The 12,777-nt window shown below is 38.4% G+C and overlaps 1 protein-coding gene across 1 annotated transcript in view; it reads left to right on the top strand.

Annotated features, from left to right (window-relative positions):
* The window catches only part of reep3b (receptor accessory protein 3b), a 42,741-nt gene extending 30,188 nt beyond the window's left edge, over positions 1-12,553 (top strand). The window contains exons 6-8 of the mRNA XM_073866686.1: positions 236-374; positions 9,679-9,821; positions 11,748-12,553. Coding sequence (XP_073722787.1) covers positions 236-374; positions 9,679-9,821; positions 11,748-11,822 — 357 coding nt within the window. The 3' untranslated portion in view covers positions 11,823-12,553. The remainder of the gene's footprint in view (positions 1-235; positions 375-9,678; positions 9,822-11,747) is intronic.
* The last annotated feature ends 224 nt before the right edge of the window (positions 12,554-12,777 follow it).

The raw sequence follows: 12,777 nt of genomic DNA, 5'->3' as shown, positions 1-12,777 counted from the left end.
ACTTGTGAGAATAAACATTTGTGTTTATTTTGGTGCATGCTGTCATTGAAAGCAGCTGTTTATGTAGGCAGTAGACAGCAGACTGTATCACTGGGTTTTGGAACAGAGCCTAAATTATCTGTCCGTATGAATTTATTTATACACATGCATGTCGTCACGGATGTCCATTCAATGTTGTTGTGCTCAGTTGAAAACCGTTCAGTGCTGATAGATGTCATGTTTTGTGTCTTTACAGGGTCAAGGTGCCATCACAGAGAAACTCCGAAGCTTTAGCATGCAAGATCTTACCCAGATCTCTCAAGATGATGAGTATGCGCAATACAACAGCAACAATCCGGCCAGAAGAGCCAACAAGGACCAGCCTGATGGAGCTGGTACGTTTTACCTCTTTTTATTATTAACACACCCTCCTGTATTTCCATAACTTTTGGTTCTTTAGTCCCTGGCTGTGCTTTTCATAGGTATAGGTATAGTCAGCTTATTTAATATATTTGGATCTTGTTCCTATCATGAATGATTTTCTTGCATCTGTGGAACAAGAGGCAAAATGCTACAGACAACTTTCAATTTGGGGTGCACCAAAACATCATATGATTTGCTTGAAATTTGCATCAATTGCACATGAAATTCAAATGCGAATATGCTCAGTTTGCCGTCATTAGCTAGCTTGTAGTCTCAATATGCAATGATATTACCAAGGGGACTATTTTCAGGTGCTGTGTAATATCATTGCGCCTCCTGCAGCCATGTTATGGCCGCAAAGTCCTTGATTATTACGCCAGAATAAGAGTATAGTCCTAGCCATATCTGCCTAGAAAATAACAACTTTTAATTTTTTGTCAGTTTTAGTACACGATGTAACTACAAAAGAGTCCAATTTTAAATAGGAAATTTTCTTTGGTTATTTTTGAGCGCAATGCTAATGGTCTAATCAGATTCAATGGATTGTGCTGAGCTGTGCTGGAAGTGTTGGCGCCAGACCGGGAGATCGGCTGAATGGATTTCAAAACGGTAAAAATCAAATATTTAACTCTAGGAGAGCTAGAAAATGAGAATATTTTCAAAAGAAAGTGTAGCTGTTCCTTTAACGCTTCATTCACTTCTGGTGTGAATGCACCATTACAGGGAAGAAAAATTACCAAGGACCCCCTTATAAATAAAACTCTCATATGCTGTTATTGATCTTTGTATTGAGCAGCTGCTATTGTACATTTTTAAACATAAATATTTCTGTTTTATAGTGATAAACAAATAACATTTGTTGTGATATTTCCCAATTTTAAATACGTTTTTTTTTTTTTTAAAGAATACAGTACAATATGTTATAATGTATGGCATATTATTTAGCGGACCCTCAGCTATGAATTCCAGACAACCAGGAGTCCCTGGAACTTATTTTAATCTAGAATAAATTAAAATACATTTTAGATGTCCAAGCAAATGTTTATAATAACAATTTTTTGGTAGAAATCTAATTTAATTGTGACAAAAGTCCGTTTTTTAACTCTCAAACTGCACACTCAGAGTTGAGAATGCAAAGCAAAGAAAAATAAATAAATTTGCCTTCATAAAACAACCAAGCAAATGCATCGTAGTACACAGGTGTAATGCAAACACTACATTCACTAGTCCCTTGTTGCATGCAAGGTTTGTATTTTAAGGTGTTGGACCCAGCCTTTGTATGGCGTTAGCTATCGGGAGCTGGGAATAAAGCGAGATTTGTGAGGATGCTTTTCAGTAGTGTAAAAAAAACACACACACACAGAGCTTCAGTAATGATATCTCAAGCAAATCTTACACTTCTGCTGGATTTTAACACAGCGTTGGCTTTAGAGTCGATGGGAAATGTATTTGGTATTTGTCTGGAGAACAGAAGGGTAATAAGCAACGGCTGCACGTTCGTAGCATGAAAGGTCTAGTGCCGCTTTGTGAGAAGATGAAGAAGAGAAAAAAACGGCTCGGTGCTTCTGAGCGGAATACCTAATGTGCCTCTATCTGGGTATGCTAATGCGCCCGTCGCGTTTGAAATTCTGCCGGCATCCAGGTCATTTCCATCTCGTCTGCAATGAAGCCGTCAGAAAGCCAGCTTCTCCAAAATGCCATTCCCTTTCAGATCCTCAAAGCCAAGGTGAATGATCCTGACGGATTAAACCAGCTGCTAATTGTAGATTGAATCTGAAAGAGGAGGTGTAAAGAGATATATGTAAGTGTTATTTTTTCACCTGTCATTTATTGTCGGGTTTCACTTAATGTAGAGGCGGAGGTCAGCTTTGACGAACGCTTTAAAACGCCTCTAGATATCACATGATCAAGTTATTTATTATGTGAAGAACCTGCATTATGGAAGCATGGATCTGAAAAGTGTATTTGATCTTAAGTAACACGAAATGATTCAGATTATCCAAAAAGAGACCTACCAGTTGTGTTTTGCATCACAAATTACATAGAATATTGCAGACCTGAATTTTGAACCGTGTTTACACATTAGCATAAGTTACTAACATTTTAAATACAAAACAGATTTTTGAGGGTTGGCCTCCATATTTATGTTGTGATGTGTGAACGGCTGTATTGAGGACTGGTAGCTCAGGTTGAGATATACAGTGAGGAAAATAAGTATTTGAACACCCTGCTATTTTGACAGTTCTCCCACTTAGAAATCATGGAGGGGTCTGAAATTGTCATCGTAGGTGCATGTCCACTGTGAGAGACGTAATAAAAAAAATCCAGAAATCACAATATAGGCAAGGCAAGGCAAAGTTTATTTGTATAGCACATTTCATACACAAAGGTCATTCAAAGTGCTTTACATAGAAATGAGAAAACAAAAATCAAAGATACATGAATTTGAAATATCAATTAAAAGAAAATAAATGTGATTTTAATAAAAACTGTTTAAATGTGTAAAAAAAAAAAAAGACAGGAATAAAAGTATAAAACAGTTAAAAATAAGATTAAAAACAAGAGAAATAGAAAATAATTAAAATAGTGCATATATAATATAGTGCAATCAGTTCGGACGCAGCATAGTGCTCATTCAGTAAATGCATAGCTAAACAGATGTGTTTTGAGTCTGGATTTGAATGTGGCTACTGTTGGAGCACATCTGATCTCTTCTGGAAGCTGGTTCCAGCTGCGACTGGCATAATAGCTAAAAGCTGACTCTCCTTGCTTTGAGTGAACCCTTGGTATTTCTAGCTGATGTGATCCTAATGATCTGAGTGATCTGATGGGTTTATATTCAATGAGCATATCAGCAATGTATTGAGGTCCTAGTCCACTGAGTGATTTATATACCATTAATAATACTTTAAAATCAATCCTAAATGTAACTGGTAGCCAGTGTAGAGACCTGAGGACCGGTGTGATATGTTCATATTTTCTGGTTCTGCTCAGAATCCTGGCAGCAGCGTTCTGAATGAGCTGGAGCTGTCTAATGGTCTTTTTGGGAAGGCCAGTGAGGAGGCCATTACAATAATCCACCCTGCTGGTGATGAAAGCATGCACAAGTTTCTCTAAGTCTTGTCTGGAAACAAAGCATCTAATTCTTGCGATATTTTTGAGATGATAGTATGCTGATTTAGTTATTGCTTTGACATGACTGCTGAAACTAAGGTCAGACTCCAGAATCACACCAAGATTCCTGACTTGATTTTTAGTTGTTTGACCCCTAGCGTCAAGGTATGCATTCACCTTGAGAACTTCATCTTTGTTTCCAAACGCAATGACTTCAGTTTTCTCTTTGTTTAACTGAAGAAAGTTTTGGCACATCCAACTGTTAACTTCATCAATGCATTTGCACAGGGAGTCAATGGGGCTATAGTCGTTAGGGGATAGAGCTAAGTAGATCTGGGTGTCGTCTGCATAACTGTGATAGGCAATTTTGTTCTCTCTCATTATTTGGCTTAGTGGGAGCATATACAGGTTGAACAGGAGTGGCGCAAGAATTGAGCCTTGCGGGACTCCGCATGTCATGGATGTCCACTCAGATTTATGGCCACCTATACTTACATAATAACCTCTCCCTTCTAAGTATGACTTGAACCATTTCAGGACCACCCCAGAAAGTCCGACCCAGTTTTCCAGCCTGTCAAGAAGTATGTTGTGATCGACAGTGTCAAAAGCAGCACTGAGGTCGAGTAGCACCAGCACTGATAGTTTGCCTGTGTCTGTGTTGAGGCGAATATCATTTATTATCTTTATGAGCGCTGTCTCTGTACTGTGGTGTGGTCTGAAACCAGATTGAAAAATGTCAAAGTAACCATTAGAAATTAAGAATTTGTTCAGCTGATTGAAAACAACTTTTTCAATGATCTTGCCTATGAAAGGAAGATTTGAGATTGGTCTGTAGTTGCTCAATACAGTGTTATCTAGGTTGCTCTTTTTCAGGAGGGGCTTAACAACTGCAGTTTTAAGGGACTTTGGAAAAGTCCCAGAGTGAAGTGATGAATTTACCACTTTTAGGAGATCTGCTTCTAAACAGTTAAAGACACTTTTGAAAAAAGATGTTGGGAGTGTGTCAAGGGCACAGGTTGATGTTTTAAGATGCTGTACTGTTTCTTCCAAAATTTTACCATCAACTGCTTCGAAATCAGACATCGTAACTACTTTCTGATGTTGTGCTCTGATTTGTCTGACCCCGGCGCAGCTCAAGGATGTGCTGATCACCTTTCTGATATTATTGATTTTCTCAGAGAAGAAGTTAGCAAACTCACTACATTTGCTGTCTGAGAGCATTTCACTTGGAATGTGACTTGGGGGGGTTGTTAGTCTCTCTATAGTAGCAAAAAGAGTGCGTGTGTTATTTATGTTTTTGTTTATAATATTTGAAAAGAAAGTCTGTCTAGCTTTGCCTAGTTCCACACTGAAAGCACGAAGGCTGTCTTTATAGATATTATAATGGACTACAAGTTTTGTCTTCCGCCACATGCGCTCAGCTTTTCTGCATTGTCTCTTCATATTCTGCACCTCTGTTGAGTTTCTCCAAGGTGATTTTTGCCTGCCATTCTTCTTCCTGACTTTTACAGGAGCAATATCATCGATTACACTCTTAACTTTCGAATTAAAGGAATCAAGGAGAAAATCAACAGAGTCTGCAGATATGCTTGGTGTTAAAGATATAGCCTTCATAAATAGCACACTGGTGTTCTCATTTAAGGATCTCTTTTTGACAGACACAGATCTAGTTTCAATAGTAGGAGAGATTAATATATCAAAGAAAATACAGAAATGATCAGACAGTGCTACATCCTTAATAACAACTGATGAAATGTTTACACCCTTACTGATAATTAAATCTAGAGTGTGTCCACGATTGTGTGTGGGTCCATGTACATGTTGAGTCAGATCAAAAGTATTTAAAACAGCTGTGACATCTTTTGTCATAATGCTTTCTGGCTTATCTATGTGAATGTTAAAATCTCCAGCAATAGCAAAACAGTCAAACTCTGAGGAAATCATTGATAACAGTTCTGTAAAGTCCTCAACAAATGCTGGAGAGTATTTTGGGGGCCTGTAAATAATGATCAGTAGAATGCGTGGGGTACCTTTCAACACAATACCTAGATGTTCAAAAGACGGGTAATTCCCAAATGACACTTGCTTACATTGATAGACATCTTTAAAAAGAGCAGCAAGACCTCCACCCCTCCTAGCAGCTCTGCAAAAACTCAAATAGGTAAAGTTAGGAGGGGCTGTTTCATTAAGGACTGTTGCACTGTAGCTTTCTTCTAGCCATGTTTCATTTAGAAACATAAAATCCAGGTTGTTTGTGGCTATTAAGTCGCTGACTAGAAGTGATTTGTTTTTAAGTGAACAGATATTTAAAAGTGCTAACTTAATAGTACAATTTTTTTTCCTAACAGAGATCTTAGTTTGACAAGTCACAGGCAGCAGATTAGATTGATTTGCCACACGATTTGATCTAGCCTTACACTTTCTATCATGTACTAAAACAGAAATAGAGAAAGATATAGGCACACTGAGTTCCTGCTTTTGTAAACATTTGATAAAAGTATTAGTATTCTCATAGCAGGAACCCGACACACATCACTGAGAGCCATTATCAGTTGTTTTTGGTTCACCTACAGCAGATGGAGGAGGGTGTGTGCCTTGGCGTTGTGTCAGAGACCGAAGAGCTCTCACAGGACGAGGAGGGGGAACTGGGCCCACGGGCTTTGGTGGTTTTGGGGCTTGCTGTTTTCTGGTTGAAATCTGTGGGCTTGCAGCAATAGAGTGGGATAGTTTAGTTCCAGCATAAACCAGTTCCTCCATTTTTCCGGAGAAGGTCAAAAGCGGGGATGTTGGAGAGAGGAATGACATATCTAGTGAGGAGTCCTGTTGTTCTGATGTGACCGGAGGCTGTGATATGTTGTCCTGGTTTCCCTGGCTGTTTTCCAGAAAGTCGTCCTTGGGTGCTGAATCTTGGAGCCGTTCTAATCTGACACAGTCTGACTGTAGTAAGCTCTGTGGGCATGACTCAGCTGAGATTGTGTCCATGAGCAGTGGTTGTTGTGGCTGAGTGGTGTTATCTCTGTCCTTGTGGGATATGTCAACATCATGTCCATTCAGGTGCTGGAAAGAAGTCCTGTGGTCATTCATACTCTGTCCAGGTGTGTGTGTGCCATTCAGGTTGAGTGGATTGGCACACACTGCTGAAGGATGATGAAGGGAGAAATAGATGTTGTCCTTTAGAACTCTTGCACCCAGCCTGTTTGGGTGGATGCCATCCTGTTTAAATAGTTGTCTCTGACTCCAGAAAAGATTGAAGTTGTTGATAAAGTTCAATCCTTTTATGTTGCAGGTTTTTTGCAGCCATGTATTAAGTCCAAGCAAACGTGAAAACCTATTTGTTCCTCTTGCTGGAAGTGGTCCACTGATGAACGGCTGAGCTTTTACTGTTCTGAGTGTTTCAAAAAGTTTGTTGAAATCCCTCTTAAGGAGTTCAGATTGCTCTTTGTGAATATCATTCTTCCCTACATGAATGACAACTCGATTTACAGTCTTATGTTTCATCAGAATGTTCTTAAGTTCCCTGTTTACATCAGAAACGGTTGCTTGTGGAAGGCAGCACGTAGTTGAGTCTCTGTTGCTATAGTTTCTGATTATTGAGTCACCTAATATCAGAGTTCTGGGCTCGGATGCGCTCTGCGCTGAGTGCCGCTGTCTGCTCGATCTTGAGCGGCAGTTAGCATCAGTGTTAGCTGCTGGCTGATTTGATCGGTGTTTAGTCACATTTATCACATTTGGGGATTCCTCACTCATATTCATTAATACTTCAAATCTGTTCTCAAGATGTATAGGTGGTGGTAGAAAGTCAGTGTTTGCAATCCTTGTCCTAGCTGTATCTGGGGTAGAGGAAGCTATTGCGGCAAAATGTGATGCTCGTGACAGACTGATTTCTTGAGTGATTTTGGGTCTTGCTCCCTGTTTGTACCATTGATTAGTGTGTTGATCATTAGATTTATGGGACTCACCGGCTGTTTGCTGAGGGCGTCCATGATGACGAAGCTCTGTTGTGTGTTCCGTCTGGTTTGGTAGTCCTGTAAGTAACTTTGTTTCAAGAACAGCAATCCTTTGTAAAAGTCTGTGGCAGTTTGTGCAGCAAGTAGATTGTTGATGAGGCATTCCTTTTTCTTATCCTTTTCAATGAAGGCAGCTGTGTTTTTCCTTCTGGAATGTAAGCTGATGGCGGTGGGAGGCTAGACGGATGAAAAATTCCACTTTTTTGTAATCCTCCAGTCCCGAAAGTTTGTAAATTGACGTTGATGCCAAGCTTTGTTGTTTGAGCACTATGCTGATTTGCTGAAGTTAAAATTATAAGATAAAATATAAAAGCGATAGAGCAAAGCGCAGAGCAGTAAGCAAAAGCGTCCGAACAGTAGCAGAGCAGAGCAAAGATCTATAACATTTTTCAACTATTTATTTGTATGATACAGCTGCAAATAAGTATTTGAACAGCTGTCTATCAGCTAGAATTCTGACCCTCAAAGACCTGTTAGTCTGCCTTTAAAATGTCCACCTCCACTCCATTTATTATCCTAAATTAGATGCACCTGTTTGAGGTCATTAGCTGCATAAAGACACCTGTCCACCCCATACAATCAGTAAGAATCCAACTTCTAACCTGGCCAAGACCAGAGAGCTGTCCAAAGACACTAGAGATAAAAAATTGTACACCTCCACAAGGCTGGAAAGGGCTACGGAGAAATTGCCAAGCAGCTTGGTGATAAAAAGTCCACTGTTGGAAGCAATCATTAGAAAATGGAAGAAGCTCAATCTCCCTCGGACTGGGGCTCCATGCAAGATCTCACCTCGTGGGGTCTCAATGATCCTAAGAAAGGTGAGAAATCAGCCCAGAACTACACGGGAGGAGCTGGTCAATGACCTAAAAAGAGCTGGGACCACCGTTTCCAAGGTTATTGTTGGTAATAGACTAAGACGTCATGGTTTGAAATCATGTATGGCACGGAAGGTTCCCCTGCTTAAACCAGCACATGTCCAGGCCCGTCTTAAGTTTCCCAATGACCATTTGGATGATCCAGAGGAGTCATGGGAGAAAGTCATGTGGTCAGATGAGACCAAAATAGAACTTTTTGGTCCTAATTCCACTAAACGTGTTAGGATGGTACTCATCATTCTTCTTCCTCCAAAGAACACCATCCCTACTGTGAAGCATGGGGGTGGTAGCATCATGCTTTGGGGGTGTTTTTCTGCACATGGGACAGGGCGACTGCACTGTATTAAGGAGAGGATGACCGGGCCATGTATTGCGAGATTTTGGAGAGCAACCTCCTTCCCTCCTGCAGTGTGTGCAAGCCTGGTGAAAAACTACAAATAAACAAAATGTATTATCAGATCCTCAACCTATCAGCACAGAGTCAAATCCAATTCATTTTTAGATATGGATATGAGAGAAATTATCTTTTTCTTGGTTAAAGGTTGAATTGGACTTGAAAGCTGCTAGCACTCCACAGACAATAACAAAGACCTGTCGGCTGCGGTGTCATATTGATCATCTTTAACTTCTCTTTTGCTTAGCCTGCAGAAAACCACATCATAACACAAGAAGCGGTCAAATGAATCATTTTTATCAATTTCTCAATGCAGTTATGTTATAATAATTAGAAACAGTAGGTGGGTGCGGAAACAAAGAAAAGTGTTCAGAACGATCGGTTTCTGTATACATTCTGCCCCCTGATGGTGGAATTGAGAATTGTATGCATAGTATCATTATAGACCTCCTTGTCTGTGCTGTGCTGTGTGGTGTAAAGTTTTTATCTTTTGATCATGTTATTTTAAGTGAGAGAGAGTGCTTGGGCTGTATTAGGGTTGGGCGTCCTGGCACAGGCTGGCTCTGCCTAGTTCCCAGTGTTATCCTGGGAGCCCAGAGGAGATGGTGCCAGGAGCATACTGAAACCAGCACTGAATCACTCACTCTCTCGCTCGCTCTCTCTCTCTCATAATCACAAATTACCATTTTAACATTTAGTTGCACCTATATGCAGTTCATGGTCGAAAAGGTGAATGTATTTAAGGAAAATGCATTTGCTTTTGTATAAAATATTTTGGTCTAGATTAATTAATGCTGTCATGTTTAACCCAACCCTGATGTATAATTTCTTTTCTTTTGGCTTTATATTAAATCAGAAGTAAGTGAGTGATGTTTGTGTTTTTCAGAGTATTATCGTCAGTACGATGATGATGATGACAGAAGCGATGAAGAAGGGAAACCCGTGTACTCTGAAGATGAAGCCGTTTCTCAGCACGGCGTCAGACGATCTCAGAGCGTCAAAATCACACGCTCAAGAATGCGTAGAGATGTGAGTACTGAAAGATGATTTTATATATTTACCTTCACTGACATTTAATATTAGGACTAATTTCAAATTGAAATTACATTTATAACAGCAGCTCTCATTTTCAGCTCTCTAAGCTGTAGATCTTTAGTTGCAACTAACTACAGATTAAATAATTAATTATTAATCAATCATACATTTTCCTTTGGAAATATTACAAATTGTGTTTTTGGTATTGTTATTTATTTTCAGATAGCTGTTCACATTAAAAACAAAACACATTATTGCTCTTAGTTTAAAAGCGGCAGAAGTTTAAAGTCCCTCTGTAGTCGATAATTTGATCACTTTAACTAGGGCTGTCAATCGAATAAAATGTTTAATCTAGATTAATCGCATAACTGTCATGAGTTAACTTAGACATTTTTATCTGTTCTATATTTTCCTTAATATAACACTTTTTCAGAAAAAAAGAAATGAGCATGTTAATTTTGACAGTCTTACTTAAAATCCATCTTTGAGCATCATAATAGTATATGTAAACCATTTCTTTTCTTTTTTTAAAAATCTTTTTTATTAGAATTTAACAAGACTGTACATAGTTATACATTCAATGAAAAATAGGAGATCACAAATTGTCTCCTCATAAACCCCTTTTAAAACCCTCCCATCCCGAATTATACAAGCAACATAAAAGCAACAACAAAATAATAATAATAATGATAATAATAATAATAATAAATAAATAAATATAAAATAGTAGATAAAATAAATAATAATAAACAAATCGCTAGACATAAATAACTATATGGAAATAAACATTCCTCTCTCTAGTCTCTGTATTTCCTCTTACCAATAAAGTAAACATTTTTTCTATCTCAGTAATTTCTTCATTCTTAAAAATAGTTTTGAATGTAACTATACCCTGTACGCATTTAATATACGTGGAACCATAATTATGCAAATTAGTCCCCGTCTCCATTCAAATCACACCAGCTCAGACCATAGATATATATATGTACATAGATGCTACTTTCGGCAGTTTAAGACCTAGCTGCTAAGTCTGGTTTCACATACATACATAATGAGAGCTGAAGCAGCTGTGGTGTGATCGTTTCAGCGCTGAGCCTATGCAAACCGGGTTTCCAGTCTGTCATTGGAAAACTCCAATTTGTGTCTGGTGTCCAGTAGTGTTGGGCGATATGCCCCATTTTCCTATCGTCAGCCTGTGAGATCGGCGATACACAATAGTATCGGGGGGCGGGGCAGTAGTTTACTCGTTTTTTTATTTGTAAATTTTTTACTTATTATAACAAATCACTTGATTGGTGGACAAAAAAAGCAAGAGCAACACTGTCATGACCGCAACCTTCTTAAAACTGATGACATTAATGCGAGCGCGTCATTAAAACCCTAATCATGATTACTTAATAACTGTAAAAACATGCATCTGCGCGCGCGCACACACACACACGTGCGCGCACATACAAACAATTCAATGCATTTGTTAGGTGCTGTTGCAGAAGACAACACGTGTCAAGCAGTGGTGCTCTCAGAGGTGCCTTTTTAAACACCTTGGTCCAGAACTATGTGAACTATCCCTTTAATTTATACAAATTAACTAGTACCAAACTTTTCCAATAACAAACTAATACCAAAATAAACTTGTACGTGTTGGTAATGTGTTTACTGTAAATATTTTTTTAGTACAGTTTTTAGGACATATTATTGCCATTACAGTTTCTGTCTATACAAATACACAATACTGGTTCATGTTGGATTTATATACGATTAGTTGAATTGAAACGTAATGTCAAAGTATTCAATCAAAATGAATGTTTTAGTCCTGCATTCATTATTTTCTGAGTTTAAGGACAGACTAATGTGTTCTGATGCATGCTGTGCGCATGGCTGTAGTCATGGTAACAAATTCTTGTCCTCCATTGGTCACAGGCACGTTACGGATCTCTGAAGATCAGAGGGAGGAAACGATCAACAATGAATGCATACTCAAACATGGAAAACTGAACTACTGGACTACTGACGTATGGGGAGAGACGTTTACTTCACTGTGTTTGTATAAGGGCTGTGAACACACCACAGATATACCAGCAGAACTATTTATTATTCAGCCAGCACAACTGTGTAGTGTACATATAAAGAGCTAAAGAATAATAATGTAAGATGAGATGGGTGATGGCTTTTTTGTTTCAGATGACTTTATCTGAATTTGATATTCAGATGTTTTTAGCTTCAGTATTTGATCTCTTTGGGTGGTGTGGGTTTTATACTTCAGTTTTCATGCAACTGTGTCTGCCTTTTAGATGATATTTTATGTAGGTTTTACAATTATAGTATAGATTATAAATAGAAATTCTTATTCTTAAACAAAAAAAGAAAAGAAATCATCAGACCAAAAGTGTCTCAATGAATGAAGAAAATACCAAAGATAATCAAAGGCTGTTGCAGTAACTGTTGGGAAGTTTTAATTTGTAAAGATTTAAAAAAAACATTTCTTATTGATGGTATGTGGGTTTAAGGAAAACCCTTTTGCACATTCTTTAAATCCGTCATTTCTCATCTTGTCTATTAGGAACGTACCTATATCTGGTTGGATGCCCATACCAGTGTAATATAATGTGATGTAATGTAATGTATCTGTGCTGTGTATGAGTGTGCAGGGCATTTACTCCTGAAGTCTGGCTGAATGTGTGTCTTTGAAATGAATGCAATGGTGTAAATAAAGCCAAAGTATTGAAGTTCAGTTTCGGCTTTTAATCACTTTGCTGGGATTATTGCTTCAGCTAAAACTATTTAACATCTTGATATCATTTTACCTTTTTTGATCATAAGAATGTTTGATTAAGGGTTAATGTCACATTAAATTTTATATACAAGATTAGAGGTGCTGATGATAGGGTCTGGATCGTCGTTCATCTCAGAGAGGGTCAGTAGGGTTCACATCAGCACAAGTTACAATTTT

This window comes from Misgurnus anguillicaudatus, chromosome 4, assembly GCF_027580225.2.
Source record: "Misgurnus anguillicaudatus chromosome 4, ASM2758022v2, whole genome shotgun sequence".
NCBI classification, from domain to species: domain Eukaryota; kingdom Metazoa; phylum Chordata; class Actinopteri; order Cypriniformes; family Cobitidae; genus Misgurnus; species Misgurnus anguillicaudatus.
This window is presented reverse-complemented; position numbering and strand designations above follow the sequence as displayed.